This window comes from Pituophis catenifer, unplaced genomic scaffold (genome assembly GCF_029215685.1).
Source record: "Pituophis catenifer annectens isolate HBS135680 unplaced genomic scaffold, rPitCat1.0.hap2 SCAF_7, whole genome shotgun sequence".
Lineage (NCBI taxonomy): Eukaryota > Metazoa > Chordata > Lepidosauria > Squamata > Colubridae > Pituophis > Pituophis catenifer.
This window is the reverse complement of record NW_027256887.1, coordinates 52,274,253-52,290,116: the sequence shown is the minus strand read 5'-3', so window position 1 is coordinate 52,290,116 and position 15,864 is coordinate 52,274,253. Positions and strand designations below refer to the sequence as shown.

At 36.4% G+C, this 15,864-nt stretch overlaps 1 protein-coding gene across 1 annotated transcript in view; it reads left to right on the top strand.

Moving 5' to 3' along the window:
- CEP290 (centrosomal protein 290) overlaps window positions 1-15,864 on the top strand; it is a 61,393-nt gene that overhangs the window by 39,744 nt on the left and 5,785 nt on the right. Inside the window, exons 34-45 of the mRNA XM_070947989.1 lie at window positions 36-299; window positions 824-931; window positions 3,831-4,030; window positions 4,360-4,573; window positions 5,962-6,099; window positions 8,561-8,782; window positions 9,339-9,455; window positions 9,691-9,836; window positions 10,465-10,620; window positions 12,563-12,686; window positions 13,447-13,581; window positions 14,393-14,479. Coding sequence (XP_070804090.1) covers window positions 36-299; window positions 824-931; window positions 3,831-4,030; window positions 4,360-4,573; window positions 5,962-6,099; window positions 8,561-8,782; window positions 9,339-9,455; window positions 9,691-9,836; window positions 10,465-10,620; window positions 12,563-12,686; window positions 13,447-13,581; window positions 14,393-14,479 — 1,911 coding nt within the window. The remainder of the gene's footprint in view (window positions 1-35; window positions 300-823; window positions 932-3,830; window positions 4,031-4,359; window positions 4,574-5,961; window positions 6,100-8,560; window positions 8,783-9,338; window positions 9,456-9,690; window positions 9,837-10,464; window positions 10,621-12,562; window positions 12,687-13,446; window positions 13,582-14,392; window positions 14,480-15,864) is intronic.

Below are 15,864 nucleotides of genomic sequence, written 5' to 3'. Positions count from 1 at the left end.
TAATTTTTCAATAATATGGATTTCCTTGGTTTCAGAAGCTAAAAGAAAAGGAAGCCGCTTTGTGGAAAGCAGAGCAAAATATCTTGTCACGAGATAAAGTCATCAATGAATTAAGACTGCAATTGCCAGCATCATCCGAGAGAGAGAAATTGGTAGCGCAGCTAGATCAAATTGATGATAATACCCACCCCTATGCTCTGAAAATTGCACACCAGACCATTGCAAATATGCAAGCTAGATTAAATCAGAAAGAAGAAATTCTGAAAAAGTACCAACATCTTTTGGCCAAAGCACGAGAGGTATTATAATTTAGAACACTTAAATAAAAATGAAGGTGGAATATTTAGGTTTCATAATGGGATTTTGTGGTTAGGCTTGGAAAAAAAAGCTTTATATACCAATACTTTCTGTTGCCATCTTCCTATTATTTCAGTTATTTTTCTTGAATATTTTTGTGCATCATCCATGAAAAACACTCCTAGATAGGCATACAAAGGAATGAAAGTTACAGGTTAATAGGGATGAAGAATAAAAAAGAAATGTAAGTAGGTCACAAAGTTATAAGTAATCTTATTTTGAAAATGGAAAATGTGAAGAGTTAGCTTGGGTTTCTTTGCATTTTGTAATAAGTCTGATTTAGTATTTGAATAGATTTGGGAAGAATAAGCCTGCAGAAACAAAATGAGTCTAAATCACTGAATGAATGAATGAATGAATATGTGTGTCTGTGTGTATTCCCATTATCTGTTTTTATTAATTAGATGAAATAGCTCAAATTATCAATAAAGTCTATTGTAACAAGAAATATAAATATATTATTTAGGAACAAGAAGAAATTGCAAAGAAACATGAAGAGGACCTCAGAGTTCTGCATCAGAAATTAGATGTACATGTTGACAGTTCCTTTAATAAATTCAAGCAAACAGCTTTAGTAAGTATAATACGTTTTATTTGTTTCTAAACTAAATGCATGGCAGAAAGATAAAATGGGAAAATTATTATGGTTAATCGTGCAGTAAACCAGAAGTTTAGACTGGATTTGGCATTTTTGTCCATCTATCAAGCCCTTCCCACAACCTGGGATAAGATGGTATTGTTTCATGGTCTTAAAGGTATCAGTGCAGGACGTCAGGTATTCAAATGAAGCTGTCTTTTGCAATTGACTGATGGTGATTTTATCAATGCCAGTGGTGTTCAAGTGGTGCTCCAACTGTATTGAGATTGCGCCCAAGGCGCCTATTACTATTGATTCTATCTGCTTTCTTTTGTCATAAGTGTTCATTGTTATTGTTATTATTATTAGCAAAGCTATTGATGGAACTAACAGGTTGAGCTGACACTATTAACTTTTGATTTGGAGCAATTCATATGAGGAAATACAAAAAATTTTTTGATAACATTTGCTATTTCATTATGCAGATAAATAACTTGTACATGTAGTCCTCAACTTACAACAGTTCGCTTAGTGAACAAAGTTACAAAGGCACTGAAAAAAGTGATTTATGACCATTTTTCACACTTATGAACATTGCAGCATCCACATTGTCACGTGATTTACATTTGGATGCTTGACAACTGATTCACATTTATGATGGTAGCAATGTCCTGGGGTCATGTGATCACCTTTTGCAACCTTCTGACAAGCAAAGTCAATTAGGAAACCAGAGTCACTTAACCGTCCTACTAATTTAACAACTGCAGTGATTCACTTAACAAATATGGCAAGAAAAGTCATAAAATGGGGCAAAACTCACTTTACAAATTTCTCCCTTAGCAACATGAATTTTGGGCCCAATTGTGGTCGTTAAGATACGGACCACATGTTTATTGGACCCATGTCCCTCCTGGTTGGTACTGGCTTCCCGGGAGGTGACACGAGGCTGGCTCCAGAAGATTGTTAACGCTTCTTTGAGTGAGGGGGTCCTGCCGGCCGCTTTGAAAGAAGCCCTCTCTGGATCCGGCTGTTTTGGCTAACTATCGTCCAGTCTCCAACCTTCGCTTCGTTGCGAAGGTTGTTGAGAGTGTGGTAGCGCAACAGCTTCCCCAGTACCTGGATGAAACTGTCTATCTAGACCCGCTCCAGTCCGGCTTCCGGCCTGGGCACAGCACGGAAACGGCATTGGTCGCGTTGGTGGATGATCTCTGGAGGGCTCGGGATAGGGGTTGCTCCTCTATCCTGGTCCTGTTAGACCTCTCAGCAGCTTTTGATACCATCGACCATGGTATCATGTTGTACCGGTTGGCGGGGTTGGGGGTGGGGGGCACCGTTCTGCGGTGGTTCTCCTCCTACCTCTCTGACCGGTCGCAATCTGTGTTGACGGGGGGGCAGCGGTCGACCCCGAGGCACCTTGCTTGTGGGGTGCCACAAGGGTCGGTCCTCTCGCCCCTTCTGTTCAACATTTATGTAAAGCCGCTGGGTGAGATCATCCGTGGCTTCGGGGTGGAGTTCCATCAGTACGCTGATGACACCCAGCTGTACATCTCCACCCCAGGCCACCCCAACGATGCCCTTGAAGTGATGTCCCAGTGCCTGGAGGCCGTGCAGGCCTGGATGGGGAGAAACAGGCTCCGACTCAACCCCTCCAAGACCGAATGGCTGTGGCTTCCAGCGTCCCGATATAGCCAGCTGACGCCATCGCTGGCTATTGGGGGCGAATCACTCGCCCCCACGGAGAGGGCTCGCAACTTGGGTGTCCTCCTGGACGCACGGCTGTCTCTAGAAGACCATTTGACGGCCGTGGCCAGGGGGGCTTTTTATCAGGTTCGCCTGATACGCCAGTTGCGCCCCTTTCTAGATCGGGACTCTCTACGCACAGTCACTCAGGCACTAGTCACTTCCCGCCTGGACTACTGCAACGCTCTCTACATGGGGCTCCCCCTGGGGTGCACCCGGAGGCTCCAGCTGGTCCAGAACGCGGCCGCGCGGGGGATTATGGGGGCGACGAGGCACTCCCATGTGACACCTCTCCTGCGCGAGCTGCACTGGCTACCGGTGGTCTTCCGGGTGCGCTTCAAGGTGTTGGTGACCACCTTTAAAGCGCTCCATGGCTTAGGGCCGGGGTATTTATGAGACCGCCTACTGCCACCAATAGCCTCCCACCGGCCAGTACGCTCGCACAGAGTGGGCCTCCTCAGGGTGCCGTCCGCCAGACAATGTCGGCTGGCGACCCCCAGGGGGAGAGCCTTCTCTGTGACGGCGCCCACCCTCTGGAATAACCTTCCCCCAGAGTTACGTATAATAACAGACCTCCGGATTTTTCGTCGGGCCCTGAAAACCTATTTATTTCAACTAGCTGGGCTGGCTTGAGCTAAATTTTAAATTGATTTTAAATTGGGTTGTTTTAATTTACGGCCAGAATATTTAATTATTTTAATACTGTTTTTTAAATTTTGTATGCTTTGTTTTTACTTAGGCTGTGCACCGCCCTGAGTCCTATTTGGAGAAGGGCGGTATAGAAATTTAAATAAATAAATAAATAAATAAATAAATTTTCCCTTAGTGTATCTTACCTAGCAAGAAAGCTTAAAAATACAATTTTTTTGTGTTTTCCGTTTGTTTCTTTAGTATCAGAAATAAAATCTGTAATCTGGGGAAAAATATATCATCCTAATGATGACTTTAAGGAGAATATTTAAATCAACTATTGAAATTCTTGTGACTTTGAAAGTTCCTAATTTTGACTGATGTATATGTTCTGAACTGAGAATTATACACCTCTTCTTACAAGAACCTCTTCTTACAAATGTATTGGCAAGAAACTTTGATTTTTGATGTTAAAATGAAATAAATGAGTACAGAAAAATTTATTTCAATCTTTGTTGTTCTACAGGAGTTGATTCAAAAGCCTTCTTTAGCCGTTCCGGCAAGTAAACATTTAATTCATCTGGCAGAACTGGAACAAACTATAGCAGAACAGGACAGCTCCCTTAATTCCCTTCTCAGCAAATTAAAGAAAACATCATCTGACTTACAGAAGCAAAAGCAGATAACTGCAGTAAAAATAAATGAGTTTGATAACATCAGGGCCGAGTAAGTCTAGACTGAAGTTGTGATATTAGAAATTCTTGACTTGTTCTTTTGACTTATAACTGAGTCTTGTGTTGCATAAATAATTAAATTTTGAATTGATTATCCCTATATAAATTTAAAATTAGTTGAACAACATTTTTAGAGCTATTATCATTGTCTCACTCCTCACCTTTTAATAACATGACTGAGTTTAGTTACCAGTAAATTAGTTTAATTTAGTAAATTCGGATATAAATATTTATGAATAATATTTGAATATTTCTTAGTCTACCTGGCTGTGCTCAGTTTAATAGTGGAATTCAGTTTTATATATTATTTTGTTGCGCTAGGCTTGAGGAGAAGCATCAATGTAGAGTTAAAAAATTGCAAGATGAAATAGAAGAATTAAGGAGTTTATTGTCAAAAATGGGAAAAGAATTACTGAATATAAAAAGTGAGTTGGAGATACAAAGACAAGCAAATAATAGGTCTCCAACAACTACAATGAAGAATCTAGTGGAACGACTAAAGAATCAGTTAGCTTTAAAAGAGAAGCAACAAAAAGTAAGTATGATTATTTCACAATTTTTTGAGATTGTGGATCTAGGGAGGGGATAGGTGCAATCATTGACAAGTTTCTTGGTGATGTATATTATGCAAAGACTGCCAAAGCCATTTTATAAGCCGTACTAAATGCTCCCTATCTGCCAACACTTTTACTGAGCTGGCAGACTTCAGTGTTTTAATACTGGCGTAGAATTTTTTATAAATTTTAGGGATGTGGTGGCTCTGTGGCTAAGATGCTGAGCTTGTCGATTGAAAGGTCGGCAGTTCAGTGTTCGAATCCCTAGTGCCGCATAACGGGATGAACTCCCATTACTTGTCCTAGCTTCTGCCAACCTCATGTAAAAATGCAAGTAGAAAAATAGGGACTACCTCTGGTGGGAAAGTAACAGCGTTCCGTGCACCTTTGGCGTTTAGTCATGCCGGCCACATGACCATGGAGACATCTTCGGACAGCGCTAGGTCTTCGGCTTTGAAACGGAGATGAGCACCTGCCCCTAGAGTCGGGAACGACTAGCACATATGTGCAAGGGGAACCTTTACCTTTAGCATTTTTTGTTCGCCTACTTGCTTTGCATGATGTATGATGGTTGCAAAATAGAGATAGCCCTTTCATTTCTTTTTATCCCAACCTGTACAGTGCCTGAGATGTCATATAAACACACACACACACACACACACACACACACACACACGTAATCCTCAATTTACAATAGTTCATTTAGTGACCATTCAAAGTTACAACAGCATTTAAAAGTGACTTATGACTGTTTTTCACAGTTATGACGTTTGCAGCAATCCCATGATCATGTGATCAAAATTCAGATGCTTAGCAACTGGTTCATATTAAGGACCATTGCTGTATGTCATGTGGCCTTCTGTGACCATATGACCAAGGTTTTGCAACCTTTTGGCAAGTAAAATCAATGGAGAAGCCAGATTCAATTAACAACTGGGTTAGTAATTATTAACTGCAGTGATTCACTTAACAACTGAGGCAGGAAAGGTCATAATGTGGGACAAAACTCATTTAACAAGTATCTCACTTAACAACAGAAATTTTGAGCTCAATTGTAGTTGTAAATTGAGGATACACACACAGTTATACACACACTTATATAAATAATGTTACTTATAAATAAAATATAATTTTCAGTAGCCTTATTTATTAATTTTTGGAGTTTATTCCAAAGATATCACTCAAAAACCTCAGCCAGAAAAGGTTGCAATTTCAGTTCTACAGAATGTTAAATTCTGGGTTTATTTACATTTGCAATTTCAGTTCTACAGAATGTTAAATTCTGGGTTTATTTACATATACAAATACAATGACAGTTTTTTTTTTTAATTTGCAGAGCTTATTCGTATCTTTTTAATGATATTTTTAGGCTTTGAGCAAGGCACTTCTGGAACTCCGAGCAGAAATGACAGCAGCTGCAGAGCAACAGATAATTTCTGTAGCATCACAAAAGGAGGCACATATGAATGTTCAGCAAATTGTTGACAAGCACACAAAGGAATTGAGGGTAAAAAGGAATCAGCATTTTGGTTTGGTTTGTTGTCATACCAAAACAGTGTCTAGCAGCAATATATCCCACTTTGAAAATTGTATTTTTTGTCCAAAAAAAGTTCACGATTGGAATGGAATCAAACTAAAGCTATACCTCATTTAGCAACTACCTCAGTTAGCGACCATTTGCAAATATGGTAATTAAAAAATTACTTTCTGACCAATGCATACATTCACAACCAAATTTTATTCATCTGTCAACAACACATGCCAGGGTGAAAGCAATATTGGTGTAGCTATATGAGAACTTTTATCTGAATGAGGTAGCAGTAACCAGCAATTCTCATAGTGGTTTTCAGTTACATGTTTTAAATATTGTTAACTTTTATGTACTGCCGATCTCCCTCAAAGAGAGACTCAGCATGGTATACAATACTTAGCGACTATTTTGCTTAACAACCAAGTCACTGGAACAGAACTTTTTCATTAAATGAGGAGTGGATATATTTGCTTTATAAAGTGGGGTCTGTCTGACTGTCTGTCTGTCTGTCTATCTATTTACTATATCTATGTCTGTCTAAACTAAATCAAATAATGGGAAATAGAAATGTTATGCATTTCTTCCTTCTGTCCTGGTGGCCCAGGACCTCAATCAGTTTTGGACCCTCCAACATCTTCGATATTAGATATTCCAACCTGCTGAGACACAATTGTTCTGTTTTTGTTTTTTAAAATAATTGAGGGAAAGCTAGAAAAATTATTGGTCTCCCAAACGTTTTTCTAGCCAAAAATTAAGAACTTAATGGCAATTATTAATAAAAGGGGATCATTAATAGAAGAGGCAAGCTAGAATAAAAGAATGGGCAATTATTTGGATAATTTCTGAAACTTTGAATTCAGAATGCAAGATATGAGTGATTACTATTTATTCAAAAGTTTCGACTTATTAACAGTTATCTGATAGAGTTTTTGAAGGACATCTCATCAAGCTTTCCAGAGGGCATTCATCTTTCTGGGTTTTAGATGAAGAGTATTTATTGTGAAATGGTTATTTGAGGCAGAAATATCATTTTCTTTTATCTAAACGTATCTATAACAGATTAAACAGGAAAAATAGTATCAAAAGATTATATATCAGTATGATATAACAATCACAGTCACACACATTTCTGCTATATCAGGGCATCTGAAATAACTGCTTAAATAAATCTACCTGGATTATACAAAAATAGGAAGATGTATGTATGATGTTCCCTATAACAAAAGGCACTTTCCCAGAATGAAGCTGGATATAGAATAATAAATTATTTCTTCATTCAGAATGAAATATAACTGCTGAAATACTATTTCTATTAGTTTGCTGCTGCATAGTCAAAAGAATACCATTTGAAGTGCAATACAAGTATTGCAAATTGAGCTTTCAGAGGAAGATACTTATTAACATAATGTATCAGAAAAGAATATGGTTCTGAATATTTTCCTAGAAAAATAATAATAAATTGGAACATCATAATATTTTGCAACTATTTTGAATAATTGATAACATCTAGAGTATTGCAGTTTCGTTCTTCAATTCAATATAGTGGTTCTTAAAAGTTTGTGAACATTTTAAATTTTTCAGTATAATATTTTTAACTGGTTTATTTAACTGGGTTTTAAGATTTAGGAAAGCAAATCATATTTTAAATCATTTACACAGAAATATTGAAAATTCAAAAGGTTTCAAAAACTTTTAAGCACCACTGTAAGAGTTCTTCACCTCAGTCATTGATCTTGGATGGCCTACAACATGGGTGTCAAACTCGATCGCCTCACGTGATGTCATGTGACCTTTTTTGCCTTTGTGGAGCTGGGGTGGGTGTGGCCTGCACATGATGCATCCGGCTTGCAGGCTGCTAGTTTGACACTCTTTGCCTACAACAATAAAATATAAAGTCATAAGAAAAACATATAACCAAAACAGAAACTCATAAAAATCAATATTAATCCATACAATAAGATATTATTACTAGATACTTGTATATTGTAGCCTTGACTGCCCCCAATGTTGTTCTCTAGGCCTTGTAGCCAATGTTTTTACCTGTTTCTTCCTCCTGTAGGAATGGCTACATTTGATACGCAACTGGAATCTGGGCAGAGGCTTTCCTGGTCATGGTGTCCATTTTCTATTCAAGCAGGAACCATGAAACTAGGAAACACTCTTAGAGATCCTCTTCTTCTCAAATAAAGCGAATTGTAAAGTCACAGTCAGCAAAAGTAGATAATATTGGGAAAGTGGATGCAGTGGTAAAAAGCAATTTATGGCTTTGAATTGGGAGCTATAAATACAACTGAATTTTCCTGGGTTTTGCGACTAGGGTAAGATCCTATCTATTGCCAGAAATTAACGCTTTCAACCTTTTTTTTCCTATGAATTTAATGCTAACATTCATTCTTTGGTTGTCCTAAATAGTAATTAATATATATTAATTTCTTAGAGTCAGATTGAAGATTTGAATGACCAACTGTTGAAACTAAAAGATGCTCTTAAATTAAGCAAAAATAAAGAGAATTCTATGTTAGATGATATGGATAATTTAAATCAAGAACTTCAGAAAAAAATGAAAGCCTACACTAAAGTTCTAAGGGAGAAAGATGATATGGAAAAAGAGAATGAAGAACTGAAAAAGCAGAATAAAAGATTAACCAGTTCAATTCAGGTAAATAGTCCTTTTTGTCATAGGATATTTTTGTGGGTTTGTTGGCTGTTTTGTTTTTTTAGCACTGGACTGGCTCGATTCCCTTCCTCTTGAAGAGCCTGCAGGGCAAACAGGAGATCTGGGGTTTAGGTAAATGGCAGAATTCTTGCTTCTCCACCGCCCCTCCCCACCCCTCCCCACCTGCCACTTCCCCATGCCGGCTGAGATCAGCAAGACAGATTTGGGGAGCTGAATGCGCTGTCGCTGCCCGGGACAAGAAGAACGTGAGAAATGGGTGCTCTTGCAGCGCCTCCTCCCTCTCTTCTTCTCCCGAATGGCAGCGGTGCGTCCGGCTCACCGAATCTGGCCTGCTGATCTCGGGCGGCAAGCGGCTCTGATGTTCCCCCTTCCTTCCCCCCCCCCTGCGCATGCATCTAAGTATTTGGGGGGGGGGTCTTATTTTCGGGAGGGGTCTAATTTTAGTGCATGCGCTCAAAAGCCCAATTAGGCTTATTATCCAGACATGTCTTAGTTTAGGGGAAACACAATGTAATTTAAGGTATTCCTTATTTTTTAGGGCAAGGCTGATGAGCAAACTCTAATAGATGAACTTCAAAGAAAAATAAAAAGAATGGAAACAGAGCTTGGAAAGAAGAGTGATGAATCAGAAAAAAAGAATCCAAGAGAAGACAAGGTGTTGAAAGTATGATATAAAATGTCCTTAGACAATATGACTTATCTTTAATTTGTTATGCCCCTCCCATATTTGTAATTATAGATGGTATTTTTATTAAAAGGTATGTTATATATAGTATTTGTTTATACATGCAGAGGCACATATTTTCAAGAAATGTATGCTTCATTAGAGACTGATAATTGCCAACCATTAAAGGTGAAGATTGTTCATTTTGTTTTTCTTCACTTTATAGAGCCCAAGGGAAGAATTAATTAAATGGGAGGAATGTAAAAAATGGCAGACCAAAGCTGATGGGATGAGAAACAAGCTGAAAGAAAAAGAAAAGGAGATAGAATCCCTAAGCAAACAGCTTAACACAATAAAGGAACTTTTTTCCAAGTTAGTTTAATTTTTTTCCATTTTTTATTATTTATGATATCAAAACATATTGCAGCTTAAATGTATTTGATAAGAATTGATCTCCTATGAAAAATATATTCTGAGCCATATGTTTTTCACATTGATAAATGCATTTTACAATCTTACTACTTCATCAGAAATCACCACAAGAAACTACTAAAAGTAATCATTAGCAAAAATTGAAATTAAATATGGTGCAGAACATTCATATATAGCTGGCAGGGTTCCAACCGATGCCTTAATTAAATCATAAGCCTTGAGCCAAGCTTCAAAAGAAATCCAGTTATTTATTAGAAGCTTCATGTCGGCACGAACATGAATTCAACAGTAATATTTTAACTTAAATAGCAATGTATCTTTTTTAGAAATTGCTTCTAGAGCACACATTTGAAAATGCTTTTGTAAAAAGTGTTTTTCATTGAAAAAAATGGAAAATGAATAAAGCTGCAAGAGGAAGTAAAAGGTTTGTTTTAATGGATATATATCAAATATATTATTTTAATGTATATATATATATATCACAATATGTGTGCGTGTAACATTTAATTTTACGTACTTCACATGAAAGTAAGTGTGCTGTTGCATTCATAAAAATTGCATATTTCAGGGCTGAAAAAGAAAAAAATACTTTGCAGAAGAAACTCAAAAGCTGCAGTATCACTGTTGATCATGTTATGGGAGTCAGAGCATCTGAATCAGAGCGAGAATTAGAAGAGCTTCGTAAACAAAATATGGATCTGGAGAATGAGATTGTTCACCTGAAGTAAGAAAAAAAAATCAATTTTATTATCTTACCCATTCAGTGAAGCTGTTGTTAAGCAATATGTCATGTGACTGCCCATGTAATTGCTTTGCTCAATGACCACAATCCGGTACTTCCAGTTGCTGATGTTAAGTGATCACGTATGTTGTTAAGCAGATGAAATCCCTGGTAAGGAGTGTGGGATGCCTCAGGAAGGTGGTATAGACTCTGGGAGGTTCTGTTTAGTAGCTGAAAATTCTCCCTGCCCAAATCCAAGCAGGATTTTCAGCCCCTGAGAAACACTCATGCACAGCCTGCACCAAGCCAGTTAAAGGTACCCTACCTGAGGTACTTCATGCACCTTACTTATGGTGCTGTCTCTCTGCTTTCTGATTGTCTTATCCTTAGGGGCTGCCTGAAAGAACTGGCTGCCAAAGGATATCAGTGTCTTTCATTGGGTGGAAGGGATCAGCTTCAGCAGGGTGCAGGAACCAAGCTCGGATCTTCAGGATCTGAGTCCTGTTTCTCTACCCCACTGAAGGAGTTAAGATCCTCTCAATGCAGAGAAGGGAACTCCTTCGGTAGGGTGCAGAAAGGGAGTTGAAATTATCAGGATCTGAATTCATTCCTCCACCCACCCACAAAAAAAGGAAGCTGACATTCTTTGGCAGGCAGCTTTTTCAGACAGCCCCTTTACTAAAAAGGAATACCAGATGCAAGTTGCATCTGAGGAAGTCAGCTGTAACTCATGCAAGTTGAGTTCTCATTTAGCAACCAAAACTGGGACTGATGACTTGGTCATTAAGCAAAGCAATTACTAAGTGAAAATTATGTGACTGCAACTATGCTTACTATTTTACATCAGCTTTCCTTTGACTTACAGTGATACGATCCCAAACAGCAGGGAAATTTTCCAGAACTTGACTCAAATCATATACTCTTCTTTCTTCACTCCTCTGCTCTTTGGAATGCTCAACCTGATGCTGGGATAATTAGAAAGAAGGAAATTAATCTTCTTTTTATATTCATTTGGGAGAAAGGGATTACTAGAGAGTAAGCAGAGAAAAAATGGGGAATGCACAACTCTAACCTTAACTCCTACTGTTTGCCTAGTGAGGTGCTTAGGAGGCAAACAAAACTCTTTAATGTGAAACTTAATTTTTAGGCACCTGAAGGGCTCTAATCAACTAAGTTCACAAAGCTGAACATGTTAAATTGCAGTTAGCACTTTTAGAGATGCACTGCAGAGAAAAGCAGCATAAGAAGAGATAACTTGTTTAAGAAATCTCTCCACTCTGTAAGGTGGGGGGAATGGATCAGGCACAGAATAATGTGTACTGACTGAGTATAATGGTGAAAGAGAGAGGGGGGAGACAGTCAGTCAGTCAGTCAGTCAGTCAGTCAGACAGACAGACAGACACTGTGAGGGTTATAAATATGAGCACTGGTCTCAAAGTTACTGTTTCATTACTGTTGTAACTGAGTGATCGCTGTCTGAGGCAGTCACTTGAGGATTACCTGTACATATTTCTGTACTAACTTTTGATCCTTCATTTAGGGAGGTCAGTATATGGAGAACAGTTCTGAAATTCATTTTATATACTGACATATTTTTTCTTCCAAAGAATTCAGTGATTTTTAAAATAGCTTACAATTCAATGTGATAATATTCCTGTCAATGATTGATGTTGAAAAATTGAATGTTTCGGTTTTCTAATATCTGGATGGAGAACTTTTTATGAAATCTCAGGACTATGGATTAGAGACGGTTGAGAAGCAACTGAAAGGAATGGCAATTTTGTGTTTTTGCCAATAATTATTCATTACAATGTATGTAAATCAGAAGTCCAATTCAACTCAAAGAAGACTTCTTTGTAACTAATGTTACAATTTCTTTATATGAAATATGAATCATTTGTCAAATTGTGCAATTCTTAAATAATCTTTTCATTTGTATATCAAGAACACAATATGCTGTCCCTCGAGATACTGTTATAGAAGATTTGCACTTAAAAAACAGATATCTACAAGAAAAACTACTAGTACTAGAGAAACAGCTTCCCCGAGACACTTGTTCAAGGCCATCAGTAAGTTAAGCTTATAATCATACTTTTTCAAGATAAAATTCATTGCTAGATTATAAATTCAGTTGATTTTGTCAGTATTTTATGATTATTTTAATACAATATTTTTGTGTTATTTTTTTGAACATAGCACCAACAATTATAATAGTATATTTTATGCTATTTATTATTTGGAGAACCAGCTTGTGTAATTGATCAGGCATTAGGCTGGAAACCAGGAGTTCTAACCGACTTTAGTCACAAAGCATCTGGGTGCTCTTGAGCTATTCACGTCTCCTAGGAAAGAGGCAATGGTTATCCACTTTTGAAAACTTCATCAAGAAAATTGCAGGAAATTGTCCTGCAATTGTCCAGAATTCAATATGATTGAATGGAAGGAAAACATATTATTGTATTTATGTTGTTTCTGTAAACTATTCAGGTTGCTGAAGTCTTTTAAATAATAGAATGTAGATTTACTTTTTAGACATCTTGGTTTTTATATGCTGCCTTAGTAAGATCATGTTTTGGATAAAAAGTACAAATAAGTTTGAAGGGATTGTATACACATTTCCTTTATAGTAGCAGTTGCTCCTTTGCTTCCTGTCATTATGGGTAATATAATTAAGGTTCCATTAAGTATTCTTTAATATTTAATTAAAGTATTCATTCTTTAATTAATACTTAATTAAAGATTTAAGTATTCTTTAATACTATTGCTATTGGTAAAATACTTAAAATGCCAACTATTAAGCTTCTCAACATTTATAACTTTTTTCTGAAGACATCAGGGATAGGATCAGATGATCAACATCAAAAAGAACAAGAGCTTCAAAAGGAGAATCTAATATTGTCATCTGAAAATATGGAGTTACGATTCCAGTTAGAACAAGCCAATAAGGACTTGCCAAGATTAAAGGTATATTTTTATTTTATAAATCTGATGGTCTGCAGAAAATTACTATGTTTCATATTTTTAAAAAATGAATTTGTAACAACTGGTCAGATATATCAACGGATCAATTTCTGTATACCTTAGATTATTATTGGAAATAAATCGTTTCTCAATAGAATTGTTTTATGAGATATGACTATGATTGTAGATTATACTGTAGCCTTTGTTTCAAAGAAATTCATATGTGCATTTCATTAAAATTAATTTTGATCAGGCAATACATTTTGACATCAAATATTTATACAATTTTTGTTTAGATTCTGGATTTACATATCAAAATCTCCTGGGTACATGGCTTCTTTTCTCTCAGTTATGACATTTGTCTTTATACTATTTTACTGTGATTATAATAAACTGGTTTTATCACTGATTCCTCCTTTTTCCAAAAGCGTTGGAATATTGAAATCTCTACTGATTAGTGAGAACACAATCCTTATGAATTATTACCCTAAATAACATTATATTCACATTCTTCTTTCATAATGTAAATTGTCTGGTATTATGAATGTAAATAATTACATATTGTAGTTAAATACATACTGTAAATCATTAGAATTATTATTAGCGAGTATGTATTTAGTACATAACTGGAAAGAAGTTCATTGTGAACATATAACCTTTTGTTGCAGGTATCCAGATACCTTTGTAATAGGATGAATATTGCAGAGAAGCCTAACTTCGTTATGCATATTTTGAATTTTCCATTTTACTGTACATTTTTATTTTTAGAAGAAGTGTTCTGTAGAATGAGATTATCATTTTATTTTTTCAATAGAATCAAGTAGCTGATTTAAAAGAAATGTGTGAGCTCCTGAAGCGAGAAAAGGGTGAAGCTGAGCGGAAATTGGGCAATGTCAGAGGGGTAAGATTATATGATAGAATTTTTAAAAGGGTACAGGAATGAATTTTATAAATACTAAGAACTTGTATTAACTGTATTAAAATATAGAAGATCTTTGGCTTTCAGCAGTGAAGAGTTTCTTATCCCAAGGTAGAGCGATGTGATTTGTTTTGCCTATAATAGTAGAGCATAAGATTTACTAAAAACTGAGATAAAATTTAAAAAGGAATAAAAATAATGTATCAATTACTATATCAGTTGTATTTGGTTATATGTTACAAAAATATTTTTTTTTACAATTCTATCTTCGTACATAAGAACTGTATCATGTCAAAAAACCCAGAAGATTCCATTCACACCAAATTCACCAGTATTCATTTAGCTAAATGTAACAATCCAGAACCAAAAACCCCTTGGATTCTATGTAGTAGCACAGCAAGCAGAGTTGGTGTAGTAGCAATAGCAATAGCACTTAGATTTATATACCGCTTCTAAGCAGTTAATCTGGAATCTCATTTTACCAACCTTGGAAGGATAGAAGGTTGAGTCAACCTTGAGCCAGTGAGAATCAAACTGCTGGCAGTCAGCAGAATTAGCCTGCAATACTGCATTCTAACTACTGCGCCAACACAGCTCTTAGTAGCTAGTCCCATCCAGGTTTTTAGAGGAAATAAGCCTGTAAGATTCAGGCAAGTTTTCATTATTACAGTATAATTAAATGAGTCCACAAAACATACAAAATGAGTTATAGAATATGGAGTCTGATTATAATAGAGGCAGTTATTTGTAACCCTTATCTTCTGTTTATTCAAGCAGACATCATTTAATCTACTTCTGATTCCAGAATAAGCATCTATTATCACATGAGGGGATAAATTGTCTTCCCACAAATTCCAGGCTGCAATATCTCCTAGCTGTAATCATGAAAAGTGTTTTTTCCCATAGTTGCATTTAACTGTAAATTTTAATAAGAACACAGAGTTCTTAACTATATTAGAAATATGTGGGAATGAAGCAAAATCTGCACATTCAATTTTCTCTGATGATTAGTGGGGACATTAATATACGAGTAGCTGTAAATGACTTCTCTTAAGTTACGCTTTATAGATTTTCTTTGTCACAATATGAAGCCAAAATAGGTTTGCTTTCATCTGTGCGTTTCACTGCAAAAGAATTTGTTCACATCGCTCCTACAAGTACATCTTGCAATGTTACAAAGAACAAAATAGAAAAAAATGCTGCTAAATAATTGGTTTGCATTTATTATTATACCTCATATTTTTGTATTATTTAACTATAGTGTGATTAGAACCATGTATTCTAGACAATTCTTATATTGAACTAAATATCTATAGCAAGCAGATATCACAAATAAGAAAATTAATATAGTTAGAAAATATTTTATT